The sequence below is a fragment of the Falco rusticolus genome, chromosome 10 (assembly GCF_015220075.1).
Source record: "Falco rusticolus isolate bFalRus1 chromosome 10, bFalRus1.pri, whole genome shotgun sequence".
NCBI classification, from domain to species: domain Eukaryota; kingdom Metazoa; phylum Chordata; class Aves; order Falconiformes; family Falconidae; genus Falco; species Falco rusticolus.
In genome coordinates this window covers 8,648,374-8,662,560 of record NC_051196.1, presented here as the reverse complement: position 1 = coordinate 8,662,560, position 14,187 = coordinate 8,648,374, and the positions used below count along the sequence as shown (strand labels likewise).

Genomic DNA, 14,187 nt, shown 5'->3' with positions numbered 1-14,187 from the left:
TTATAAGTGAATTGGCCTTTCTTCTATTTTTCATGGTGAAATAATCGTAGATAAACAACGTAATGAACCACTTTGCTACTCACACCTTAAAGTATATTAAAATACAAATCAGTCTTGAGTCCAATCTTGATTAGTGGCTTTTTGAAGGTAGGAGAGGTGGCAAATTGTTTTCTTTTTTGTTGATTAGGTTTTCAAGTTGGAGAAGAAGCTTGATTTGGTATTTCATCTTTTTTTTTCCTAAAGCAGTAAAAATCAAAACAACAACAAAAAATAATAATAATGGAAGCATCACAGTTCTTAACTTTATGCTTTTATGGCCTTTACCCACATTTGTGTGTACAATACATGTGGGTATAATTTTATATTTTAGACCAAATGAGAAAACCATTTATTGAATTGAATTGTTTGACTGATATTGTCCATGCATCACTCAGACTTGAAAATGTATTCATGTGCACTTAACGTTTGCTTGAGTATGTGTATGCTGTGGTAAATATTGAGAGAGATGTATATGCATGGTGTGGTGCAGCGGTGTCTGCAATATATCGATAAGCCTCACTCCTCTCGGTCTATGTGGGTTGATTCTGTGGGACTTTTTGAACTTAGGGGTGTCTGTGTGGGCACAGGGTAGATCTGAATGCAGGACTGGCTCATGGAATATGTTTGCATGCAGAACATGGTTTACATAGTCTTGGGGGAGGGCAGTGTGTTGCCTACGGCAAGTGCTACCCACTCATGATGCGAAAACAGGTATCGCTGAATGTCTATATAAAGAACCCTCAGATGGGGAATAGCCCTTGGAAGTAGCAGTGTCAGGATGTCCAGGATGATCTATAAACTTAGCAGACTTCCAGGGAGAACCTTAACCAGTACAGGAGAGGTAGTGCTGCGATCTCCTTTGTTATGCGAGGAAGATCCTTTGGTGTTTTCACAGATGTTGCAATAGCTTTCTCCAAAAGTCAAGCAGATAACCCATAGCACAGTGATTACTCCAGAAGCTGAGGAGGAAGCTGTTCTTTGCCTCACCTCTTTTCCTTCCTCTTTTCACCAAAATTATCCAAACCAATAACCTGGGATATAAATTGGAAGACAAAAATCCAGTTCATTTCTGAAGTAAACTGGATTTCTCTAAAAAATAGAGTACTGTGGAGTTTGCTCCTTCATTTCCATAGCTGAGACATGTGGCAAATTCCTGTGAGAAAAGAACAGTCTCGCATACATTTATATTTTGTTTTTCCACTCTCTTTGTTTTGTAACTTTTTTGCAACTTCACAATTGATAGATCCTTTGCTTTGCTAGAATAAACTTGCTTTCTTCTTTAAGATTTTGTGGTGTAAAGGATAATGACTGGTGAGTGATCAGCACAAGCATACCTTTCTTCTCCAGAAACAAGCAATTTAAATATATTATGTCATAGAGAAGCTCTTTGACGACCTGTACCTCACAGTTCAATTTGGGAGTCCTGGCATTGGTGCACATCTTTTGCTCAGCTGCAAATAACATTTTCAGGTTCAGAAGTATCCAGTGTCAGGAAACACAGAAAAAATTCTAAGCAGGTATTATCCAGTGCTACTCAGTAAGGTGGAAATAATTTAAGGCTAATTCCTGAACTCAGAAAGTTGGTATAATCACACATAGCAAGTCCCGGATCTACCTTGGGTTTTCACAAGCTGTAGAATGCAATTCAGTACTTTGATACGGGTGATGTCTGTTTCATATGTAATTTGGGAGGGGAATGTTTGGGTTTTTTGAAGGGCCATTAATCTATTGAAAGAACTTGGTGTCCTTTGCAGAAGTTAACTCATTTCCTGTTAGTTATTATAATTTACACCTCAGTGCTCGATTTACAATTTACAAAAATTACAATTTACAGCTCAGTGTAAGCTATAATACAGACAACTTCAGAATAAGGACTTTATCAGTTCAGAACTATTTTTATTATTTTCTTCTGGAGTCTTTTTTAAGCTGTCCACCCCTAAATCCTCCCTTCTAAGTAGGAGATTCTTTTGCTGCCTCCTATGTTCATTCTGTCTGGCAGAAATGAATTATTGGGGCAGGGAGAAAGAGCTGTCCTATGGAAAGAAAGGTAAAGATGTGTTTTATATGTGTAGTATTGCTTGATGCCGAACTACTGTTTTACTTAAATTGGAGAAATACTGAGCAAATTCTTTTGAATACAACAGTAAACATTGGAGCCCTTTTGATGTATTAGATTAGTTTCCATTCTGGTCAAATGGGCTCACTGAGCACTCCCAGGGTAGAGAATATAGACACTGCAAGCTTCATGGAATACTTCTATTTGTACGGAGTATTTTAGTCCATGGATTTGGACTGCATAGAAGCAGCAGTGTGCTGCTTAGCGTTGGTATTCATACTGCTTTTTTACAAACCAACCAAGTAAAACAAACTGAGAATCCAGTGATTTTTCCCCAAAATAACTGGCAGAGCTTAGTCTGGAAAATCAAAGTCCTAACTTTGATTCTCTGCTCTAGCTGCTATCAGGTTTTACCATTTATTTCAACACCTGTAGGTGATGAGAAGGATAATGTCTATGATTGCTTAGCTTTTTGATGGATTTTCTTTCATCCTTTTGTAAACAAACTTTTTTTACTTTGCCTAGGAATTACTGCCAGGGTTGATTTGTGGTGTTATATTTGAACATAAATCTCCATTATTTAAAAATTGTGGGTTTGTACATGGCTGTTCACGGTTTAAAATTATGAGCACAGGAAGAGCATCTCAAAGCCCCTCGGCTTTCTGCTCATGTTTGTCCCCATGTGAAAATCATTTCATTTTTATTTCTGTAACACTATTACTATGGACATAGGGTTATGAGTTTAAACTTTCTTTTTGGCTTGTGTCAAAGATCACCCCCTCTTTACCTAGTTTACACAATTACCTGATTTGGGCTGAGGCATCAAAGGCAGCTAGACAGGTTGATAGTAAAATCATTCTGTTGTGTGCCATTTACTACAGAAATTGGCATGAGTTAACTATACCAACTAGTTAGGCTTGAACAGACATTTATCTTTTTCTTCCCTCTTCCTTTTCCCCCCCTTATGTCGTGTTCCCTTTTTGCAGCAGTATTGTGACTGGGAATTACTGCCAGTGAAAAAAATAAAGCCATTCCATGACTTTTACTTGGATTTATTCTTTAACACTCACTACCACTTTTAAGTTGTTGACCATATATATTTTCCTTGATTTACCTTTCATCCCCATTCCTCTGTAACACAAGTTTTGTGCATCTGGATTTTGAGTCAGGTGAATGATTGGGCCAGAACCATTCTGTGGGCCCTGTGTTAATTACCACAGTTGAACAAATTAAGCCATTTTAAGCTAGCTGTATACACACCTACAAAGGGTGAAAGATAAGAAATGTGTACAGCACTTAAAGAATAAAGATTACTGTAAAGGAGCTGGGAGATAGCTGTACAGGAGGATAGATGTTGTCCTGTATATTTTTTACTTTAACATTCTTTCATGTTTTTGCAATTAAAAGACTCGATTTCGTGTACAGTTAGTTGTCCTGCTAAGTAACAGGCTTGACATAGTCATGAGTTAGTGTAGATTTTGTATGCCTTTGATTATTTTTTTTTTCAAGGGCTGCCCAGCAGTCAGTCAAAGCTCAGGACTGTCTCAGCTGTTCTGTGATTTAACAGCTAGATCGAGCACTGTGTGATCCGCGATTTCCTGCGTCATGACTGAAACGTGGTGATATGTTAGACAAGCCAGCTATCTTCTGCTTAAGTCTGTATTGAATAGACATTATCACGTTTAATGTAATTTGAATCTTCCACACATTCAGATTTCTTAACGGGTTATCAAGAAATTTTGATGAAATTCTGCATGATTATATACAAATTGTTTTGCTGACGTTTTGCTGGTTAATCATGAGATGGTATTTCAGCTGGGTACATTTTAGTAGCATGTCACATGTCATTTCCTCAAACATAGTACTTTGAAGGACCTCTTCCTGATAGGGAATGAATACATGGCACATGATCAGGACTTTTAGTTCATGATGTACTTGGAAGAGCATAGCACGGAAAACACAGTTCGAAGAATTGCAAAACCAGAAATCTGTAAACCAGACTTTAAAATTTTCAGTTGTAATTTCCTAGCCTTCCACTTGAATGCCTGGGTGCCTACTAAGGAAGTATTATATTTACTGGCTGTTGTGTACAACTGTTACAATTATAAATATTAAATCAAGTGGTATTCTTGGTCTACAGGAAAGTGGTTTACGACATAATCACTAAAGTAAAATTTAACTTCTAGATATAGGATATATTTCAGGTATGGGTAGTATTCTGAGTGAAAGTCATGAAACGAGGCACCCAGTAATGTACTTTATTCTTCAGTTCTATTGCAGAAATAATCATAGGTGGGTGTTTAGCTTACCTGCTTCTTTGCTATACACAGTATACAACACAAATTTTGTTGTGGCCTTCTTTTTTTTCAAAAAGTAAGAATGTATGATGTAAGACGTAGTTCTTCATTATTTAGGTCATTGAAATAAATTTCCTCTCGTTGTATGTGGTTATCAAGAATATTGAACAACTCACTGGGAAACTCGTACTAGCTAAGTAAAATAGACCTACTTGAAAATAATGATATATTCATAATGAGGAGTGCTGTTAACAATTCTGGTTTTGTTTGAGACCTTATAGGGATGCAGTCCCTTGTGACTTCAGAGAACATACACAGTTTAGTACTCTGTCAGGAGCTGGATTTGGGTCATACAGTGCAGTAGGTAACAATGAAAAGAACATTTTAATCTGCTGCTGTTGCAAAATATGCAGCTCTGGAAGGACTCAGTTGCCACTTATAATTATTTTACATTTCATTACTGTAGTTCTGACTTTTAAATAATCAAGAAATAATTTTTATCTGTTTGAATACTGATTTCTATGTTGTAGGACTAGGTTATTAAAAATACTGTATTTTTTTCAAGAACATTTTATATTAGAAATATGTTTTGAGCTATCAGCTGTCATCACAGAATTCTTCCTCTTGAGTCTCGTTTTCTGCTGTGAATCAAGAAGGTGGTGCCTTCCACTTATTTACAAGCTTCTTGTATGTTCATTTCTTTTAATGGCACAAAACTGGAGATATAATTTCTCCTTTGCATGTTGTAGTACAGAAGGGTATATATTGCATATTTCAGTTGGTACGACTGATTTTTTTATATATATATTTCAATATGCAAGCCATAGTCTTTAAAGGAAATGAAATAATAGGACTAATTTGTCAATTTTGCATATTTTCTGCTTTCAGAAATTAGCACCTGGTGTTAGTCAGTTTGCTTACACCTGTGTACAAGACCATCCTATCTGGACTAACCAGCAGTTCTGGGAAACAACCTTTTACAGCAACGTGCAAAATCAAGTTCGCTCCCTCTACCTAACAGCCAAAGATGACAATCATGCAGTACAGTTGAGACAAAAGGTAGGAAAATATATTAAAGTAAATATCAAGGTGGTATTTTTCTTCACATTTCAATAGTCTCCTAAGTTATAGAGAGCTGAGTTACGGTTTCTCCAATTTTAGATATTTTTCTTTCATTTTCCCCATATTAAACAGCGTGCAATAACATAAAAAAAATATCTAATTTTTACGTTTATCTGCAAAGCATTATGATTTGATGTTGCCCTTATGATTTTTCAAGCAACCACTTTTTGTATAATTTTCTACACTTCTGGTATATGTTTTTCCTGAAAGTAGTACCATATCGTATGGCAATGGTATAAAATGGCAACAGTTCTGTTACACAAAGAGCCTAAGCTAGCAGCAAGCAGTTCTAGGGTCCAGTGTTAGATTATCACCAAACCCTAGGGTAGTTTTTATTGAATGGCACTCAGTCTGCATTATTAAAATTGGATAGACCTTCCAGAACACAAATTACCTGTCTCAGTAGGAGGAGAGTACATGTCTAATGCAAAAATTGAAGTATAATGGGAAGGTTTGCAGCATGCTAAAATAAGATTTTTTTTAATTTTATGTTTAAAAGGAGCACATACACATAGTAAAAAGCCATCTGTAATCTCTCTTTTGGTATAAAAATTCCATTATCAACTATGTGACTGAAAAATGTATGCTACCTGAATTCAGACAGCACTGTAAAGAAAGGAAGTAAAATAAACAGAGATATTCCCAGAAATGTAATCGGAATGAAGAACTGAAAAGGCATGTCAGACATATTAGGGATAAAGATAAAAGGACTGTGGGACTGTGTGTAGGGAGTCCCTTTCCACCTGAGACTATGTAAAGAAAAATGTGAAGAACAGTAGAACTTACAAGGAAGCATCCACTTTAACCCTCTTGTGTTTATATGGAAAATTAACTCAACTTTAACTTAGTATAGAAAAACATTTACAAGATAACTAGTCCTTTAATAATGTAACGTCAGGCATTAGGTCACTAATATCAGCTGCCAGATTCCTTTATTCTAATTTCCTTGGGCTATAATATAATTTGACTATGTGCCATCTACCTAGTTTGCTTCAAGCAAATGCTAGAATTGAACTCCAACATGTAAAAACATGAATGTTTCAGCTGGTCTGGAAACTAATATAAAAGCTTGCCTCACCTGAATATCCTAGGAATTTGGGGAATATCACCTGCTTCAAGCAGTGAGCTGCATGTTATTTCTCAGTCTGATTTATGCATGTTCTTATGTGAGCTAAAATGGTAATCTAAGGAGAGCAGCTAGATTAAAATCAGTAAACCACTCTGAAGAAACATGGAATATCATATAGTATAAAAAAAGACCTGGAAAGAAATGATGGTGTTTAGATCTGTCCACATCATGCTACTTGCGTATTTCAGTAAACTGCATTCAAAGCTCAGTTTCTATAGTACTTAAAAACTTTCCTTAAACCCTATTTAGTGTAGTTATTTGCTTTTTTTTTTTTTTTTGGGGGGGGGGAAGTTAAGTAAGTTTAATAATTTAGTAAAGTTTTGGTTAAACATTCATTTTTTAAGTTATAGCTTTATTCTTTCTCCTATGTCTTTATATTTCTTTCCGTATGTCTTCTAGGAGAAAAATTCTGTGGGTCCAGACCAGGATAAGACAGCAATGGACCTGGCTGCTGAGCAGTTACGATTATGGCCAACTCTTAATAAACAAATGCAACAGGAGCTAGTCCAGAACGAGGAAAGTACAGTTTTCAGTCAGGCAATTCATTTTGCTAACCTCATGGTCTACCTGCTAGTACCGCTGGATACAAGTAAGAACAAATTACTAAGAACATCGGCTCCTGGTGACTGGGAGAGTGGAAGCAACAGTATTGTCACAAACAGGTGGGTACGCAAGGTCAGTGGTAATCGGTCAGGATGGGCCAGGTTTCCAAAGCTTTGTACTCTTCAGGACTTATTCTAGATTAAAATACATATTTAATATCTTTATTTAATTTTATGTATTTATATTGTGTTTTCATATATTAAATGATTAATATTGTTTATAATATAAATAATAACAGATTATTTCAGTATCTTCTCTTCAAGTTCATTAATTAAGGAGAACAGAAGTCTAACATGATTAGCCTTAAATAACAGAACTTAATCTGGAGTAGTTTACCACCATTTAAGGGAACATAAAAATGTTACCGTCACAGTAAGAATTTTTAATCTAGTAATGCAAGTGTTGAATACAAACATAGGGTATGATGAGAAAGAAAACAGCAGCTCTAAAGCTACTCTGTTTTTATGTGTCTTGGAAAAAACAGTGTGTGAACTAAAATCAAGAAAGCATTTCTACAGCCTCCATAAAATCACAGTTTCTGTGCAACAGCTGCAAGGAAGAAAGGCACTGAGGTCACAGAAAACAAGAGGGCTAAACCACTGTGGCAAAGGTTAAATTACTAAGGGGGCAGGAGGAGTATAACACCAGTTACGTTCCTTAGCATGCAAATCCAGGACGTTTCATAATGAGCCTTCCTCCTGCTCTGTTTAGTGTCTTCATTATCACCTATGACCCATCAGAATTCCCACCTGATAAAATAGTAGAATGCTAGTGAGAATGCTGGCATCAAGCAGAAGATAGGCAGGCTATCAGTGTCAAACTCCCCCATGGCTACTCATTGCTGACTAAATGGCTCTGAACTCAGGCATTAGGACATGCTCAGCGGACAGGTTGCAGTATATGTTGCAATGCACGAATCTGGCCCTTAATATTATTATGGAAGGCATTTTTAGACATTCAGAGTACATGTCCCACTGGCTTGCTTACATTTCCTCATGAACAAAACACTTCTCTTACGGTCTTTTTAGCTTTGCCCTGCAACTGAAATACTTATTTACTGTAACTGGATATTTGTTTACCATGGGTGGCAAATAATGTACTTGGCTCTTCAAAGAGAAGACGTAGAGCTAGCTCACTTCTAAGCAGCTTTTTTAACTCTTGCGGGCCTGTCTGCGCTGGACTCATGAAGGGAAGGTTCTCTTCTGTTACCATCCATGCAGATCTGACAGTATTAATGACAGTGAAAATATGATATAATTGTGGTACCACCATATGCTTTCAACAAGGTTTATGTATTTTAACTATAAAAAACCCCCACACCTTATCTCTGTCTAGCCAGGTATCATGTGTGCACCACCAGCCGAATTTTTCACGCTTCAAATTTCTATAGTATTGCAGGCAGTGTTGCAGAGAGTTATGACACTGAAAGTGGGTTTGAGGACTCTGAGAACAATGATGTTGCAAATGCGGTTGTGCGCTTCATCACCAGATTTATTGACAAGGTTTGCACAGAGAGTGGAGTTACACAGGATCACATCAAGGGTCTTCATTGCATGATACCAGGTAAGAATTGTGACAAAAGTGGTTTGTATTCTTTCTTTTTTGTTCTTTTTCTAGTGAGAGAAATAGACTTTTTCGTTTCAGTTCCTTTCAAGTGAAGTTAGGACGTTAGATTACTTTTCTAGACTACAGTTGCTGTTGAATTTCAAATAATTACTCCCTTGATGTTTAAGTTTGAGAACTTCAGAATGTCAGAGTGTTAATTAAATTGCAACTTTCTCTTTCATATTCTGTGAGACTTCATTTATGGTATTACTGCTTTCCAGGCATTGTAGCAATGCACGTAGAGACTCTGGAGGCTGTCCATCGTGAGAGTAGGCGGCTTCCACCAATACAGAAGGCAAGTATTATGAAACATATTTGTATTCTTTACAAGTATTAGAATCATGCAATTTAGTCATCTTTTTTTCCCCTCATAACGTTAGGAGGAAACATCAAAACATTGAAAGAAAGTTTCCACCAGTGATAAAAAAAAAGTGCTTGGCTTTGGTCTCATGAAATATGAACTTAAGAAACTAGTAGAGCCAAACTTCTGATCATAAACAAGCTGTTGCATGCCCACTGTTTTTTGAGACCCATTTCTCTTAGTTGAGTTCAAACTCCATCTCCCTTCTTTGGACTCAGTCTCATAACCATTTTGTTTTGAAGCTTTTTAAGCCAAATATTACAACTAGTCTGAGGTATAACACTGGTATCGCCATTAAACTTACACTTTCATTTATTTGCATCAGCCCAAAATTCTACGGCCAACTTTACTCCCAGGAGAAGAATTTGTTTGTGAAGGTCTCCGTGTGCTACTAGATCCTGATGGCAGAGAGGAAGCTACAGGAGGACTGCTTGGAGGTCCTCACATCCTCCCTGCTGAAGGAGCTTTGTTCCTTACCACTTACAGAATTATATTTAAAGGCACTCCTCATGATCAGCTGGGTAAGAAAATTAAACAGTGATAATTGTGCTCCTTCAGGTAGGCAGGTCTTTGAGCTGGCCTATCCACCTATTCAGGCATCACCATCAAAATATATATACCTCATAGTATAATTTTTTAAGTTTATCAGATAAGAAGAATCTCTTAATATAGATTTTTACCACTAGATAGGACAATGATTGATTTTGCTTTTAACTTATTTAACTGGAACTTACTCAGATGAGGCATTAGATGCTAAATGTGTATTCTTGTGTATCGGTAGATACTTATAGTGCTGTCTTCAGCAATATAAATATAAAATCATAATATGCATTTGTCTTAGAGGAAAATTTGGTAGACTGTCACACGGTATTGTGGGCTTTTAGGGACTGCCTAAAGTAGGAGACAGAAAATAAGCACATTCCTGACCATACTTCAGTAATTTTTATAGACTTTCAAATGGACAAAATGCTTAGTAATTTTATATCTCATTCCATCTGTAAACTTGGTCTAATAGTGTGGCTTTACAGAGCAAGGTTTGTAAGCTTCTTCACCAGTAAGAGAGAACATACATATTGGGTGACATCTCCAGCTTCCACTACCTCTAGCTTTTCATTAAACAGTTTTTTCAGCCATTAAAAGTGTGTTAAATGAAAAATATTCATGAGTTAGAATTCTCCCTAAAATGATTATTAATAAATTAAGTATTCTTTTTAACATGTCTTCTGAATGATAAATTTTCATGTTTTGACATCTGCCATTTCTAAGCAGATTGTCATTTGGAAGTGTAAATTTATTGTAGAAAGTTCATGGTCATATGTAAGATACCAGTGTATATCATTTGTTGTTTATAGGTTGTATAGTACAATATGAACTTTCAATAAGCTTGAAACTTTCTTCACCCCCTACCAACCTTGATTTTGAGGGTGCATTTCCATCACTTAGAAAGATTCAGTAGGAAGGAGAATATTTTTCTAATCATCCCAGCTGAAATTAAGCAGAAATTCAGATTACAAAGAATACTTTAAGTATTTACCAACTTTTCAGGTGTTTTGCCTGAAATTAATTCTGTGCCATTGTTTTCGTGTTGCTTTGTGCTTACTCATTCCTGTCTCTTCAAAGTACAATTTGACCAAACCAGATCTGATTCTGTGATCTGACAAGTATCTGTAAATACAACTTTATGGTCCTCAGTTGGAGAGCAGACAGTGATCCGGAGCTTTCCTATTGCATCCGTTACGAAAGAGAAGAAGATCACCATACAGAACCAGCTGCAGCAGAGTATGCAGGAGGGATTGCAGATCACTTCAGCTACCTTTCAGGTAAAAGGAAGTTTTGTAAAAAAGTTATATGACAACACAGCTCAAAATGCTTATGAGCAGCATTTTGTTCTGATGTTTGTAAAGAGTTCAGTCTTATGTCCTGGGAAGTCAGTAGAGAATGCATCCTCTCAGAAACCTGGGCGTTCCTTGGCCCAGCTGGTATTTACAGAGGGTTACTGTTTTCATATTTGACTTCTTCCACTCTTTTTCTCATCTTTCTATTTTGGATCCAGTAAAGGGCTATTTTGGGTCCAAAATCTCTTAATGTGAGTAAGTAGAGGCCTAAGCAGACTAGTGGGAACATGCTTTCTGTCTCCTCCACCTACATGGAATGAATATGGAAAAGCTATAAATACTGCTTTCTTCTCAAGACTTGTCACTTTACCAGCTCTCTGCTTCTTTACCAGCAGAAAGGCACGGTATGTCTCACGTGGAAGCTGCACTTCCAGGAATCTTTAGGGTAACCACCATTTGCAGGAACCAATGACCTCCATACGACTTCCACAGATCCTGGTAGTTTCCTGACTCCTGTACAGATCCTGCTAGTTTCCTGTCTGTAGGATCCCCCTCAGCGTGTTCAGCAGAAGCACATACTGCAGGGTGAATGACAGAGGTAGACTTCTAGGGATTAGAAATCACAAAGTCTCTGAAGTCTTCCCTGAATGTTTCTTTTGGTGATGACCTTAACTGTGGTCAGACCCTCGGAGAGGGAAAGGTGAAGGCAAATAATTTTGTATCATGGACTGAAAGTAGACTGCAGCTTACAAACCATGAAATATTTTGTTGAGTTAGCTGACTGCAGAAGTAATTTTCATTAAGAACAATAACTCTACCATTTGAACACATAATAAAATAGATCATCAGCATTTTACAAGTTCCTTACAATAATGGACATTATTTATCTAATCATCCTTCAATATCCAATTCAAAAGCATCGGATTAGGAGTACAAGTGAGTAAAACAACTGAAAGACAATTGTTCTTGTGGACTCTTGAGAGGACATCATGAGGACTTGTATTTTCCAGAAATCTTTTTACCAGAATAGTTAGCATTCTTCAACGATGTGCTGAATACAGACACAGCTCAGTGTTTTTAGTGCTGGATTCTGGTCAAACATCATCTTTGGTTTTGTTTAGCATAGTTTTTTATTAGGTTATGAGAACAAAAACAAGCAGCAAACAGTTTACTTTCTGTTCCCTTTGTAACAGCTAGAGTTCAGTACAGCGTGAAGTAGCCCATCCTTTTTGTTTAGTAATTATGACTTTCAGAAGGTTTGGCTGCAGTTATGCTATTTAATGTCTTTAAACCTTCAGATCAGACCCCTAAAGATTCAAGAGCTCCTTTCAAGGAGGTCCTAGAACAACAGAGTTATTAGTCATTTGGAAACTATTTACAAAACAAGTGAAATCTAAAAAGCAATGATGAAATCCGCCTTCTAGATGGCAAACAAAAAGACACTCAAAATCTTTATAGGTATGCACTCAGAAATAAAGCTCTAGGATATTTCTTTGTTTGCTTTCCCCACGTTCTTAAAGTTCTTTTGGGCCCCTTTACAGATTCCCTATCTTGTCTCTCTGTTCCCTGTCCCACATCTCCAGTTGCTGACTGTCATCCTTTTGGCTGAGGATAATGGGATGGGATTGGGGGGGGGGGGGGGGGAGGTATTGTTGTGGTGGAATTTTTTTAACCTTTCAAAAAGCATTTTTAGGGGGGTGGGTGGATCAGTGTTTGAAGAGCACAAGGTTAGTTTTTTTTTTTTAAGGATCGGATTTCGCTATTACATTTTTATTATTAGCAGTTTTCTATACTTCGCAAGGTGAGGTGAAATCTGGAATGAGTAATGGCAGTATAATGGCTGTGATGTATGAATGCTGAAATTGTTTGGTTTGATGAGAGCCTTTGAAGTGCATTACCAGCCTTCGTATACGGGCAGAGCTGGCAGAGTATTTCCGAGCTAAGCTGTCCCATGTGACTAGCATTTGAACTGTTGTAGATAGCTTAGTGCCAGCATTACTACTTCGATTTACCAAAATATTTTATGTGTGATATTACGAGAATTCCAGATGCTTCTTAGTGAAAATACCGTAGGATTTGGACATAAATGTAAAAATCTAATAAAAAATTAATAAGGTGTGTAATATCCCTCAATAAGGTATGTGTACATACATTTGTATTTTTCTATGGGCATAGTACTGCATAAGTATGGGAATTTTTGCTAATATATTTTAGGGACTTTTAATTCTTTTTTTTTTAATTCTAATTAAAAATTATCTTTTTTTTAGAATCTTTTAATTCTGTTTTTTTCCCTATTACTAACATGCCATGTCTTTAATATGCAGTTGATTAAAGTAGCATTTGATGAAGAAGTAAGTCCTGAAGTGGTGGAAATATTTAAGAAACAGTTAATGAAGTTGCGTTATCCTCAGTCTATCTTCAGCACTTTTGCATTTGCAGCTGGGCAAACAGCACCACAGATAATTTTGCCAAAACAAAAAGAAAAGAACACCTCATTCCGGTATAGTCATGCTGCTTTTTTTATTTCTGATGCTCTTACTTGGTATTAGTCAAATATATTGAACAAGCTAATAGCTTTGCAGAAGTGCAGATCATTCAAGCAATTTTCAGAAAAGTCAAAAGAACTGATTGCTATTCCGATGTTTTTGTATTTACTGAATAAAAGGTAGATTAGTATGATATACATGTTGATTTGGTATAGGTTAATAACCTAATGTGGGTTAGAATTAATCTTGCCCTTAGTGCAGTCTGTATAGTTGTCCCAGTGTTTTTTAATCTAGAGTATGAACTTTGGGTCCTCTTGTAGTTTATGTTATGCATTAATTATTACTAGACTAGATAGATCATTATTCTGTTCCAGAGTGATGGTTCTTGTGATTCTGTGTTGATTATTGCATTGTTGACACAGGAAAGTAGAAATGTAAGCTAGTCATGGAATACTAAAACTTTAAGGTGATTTCTGTCTTTCCTGCCTTTACTTTGTTGCCTTCATAAATTTATCACATTGCTAAATAAATACCTAAATAAAATAAATACCTAAAGAAGGAAGATGGCTGATCATTTGTTAACATTAGACATCACAGACACAAATTTATCTCAAAGTAATAAAACTGATGTTTAAAAATCAATATAGGAAGGCA

At 36.4% G+C, this 14,187-nt stretch overlaps 1 protein-coding gene across 5 annotated transcripts in view; it reads left to right on the top strand.

The window, feature by feature from the left end:
* Positions 1 to 14,187, top strand: part of SBF2 (SET binding factor 2) — a 255,148-nt gene that overhangs the window by 194,530 nt on the left and 46,431 nt on the right. For all 5 annotated transcript variants that reach the window (XM_037402206.1, XM_037402207.1, XM_037402209.1 and 2 more), the window contains exons 18-24: positions 5,281 to 5,451; positions 7,043 to 7,305; positions 8,637 to 8,809; positions 9,073 to 9,146; positions 9,538 to 9,733; positions 10,905 to 11,032; positions 13,372 to 13,547. In XM_037402206.1, coding sequence (XP_037258103.1) covers positions 5,281 to 5,451; positions 7,043 to 7,305; positions 8,637 to 8,809; positions 9,073 to 9,146; positions 9,538 to 9,733; positions 10,905 to 11,032; positions 13,372 to 13,547 — 1,181 coding nt within the window. The remainder of the gene's footprint in view (positions 1 to 5,280; positions 5,452 to 7,042; positions 7,306 to 8,636; positions 8,810 to 9,072; positions 9,147 to 9,537; positions 9,734 to 10,904; positions 11,033 to 13,371; positions 13,548 to 14,187) is intronic.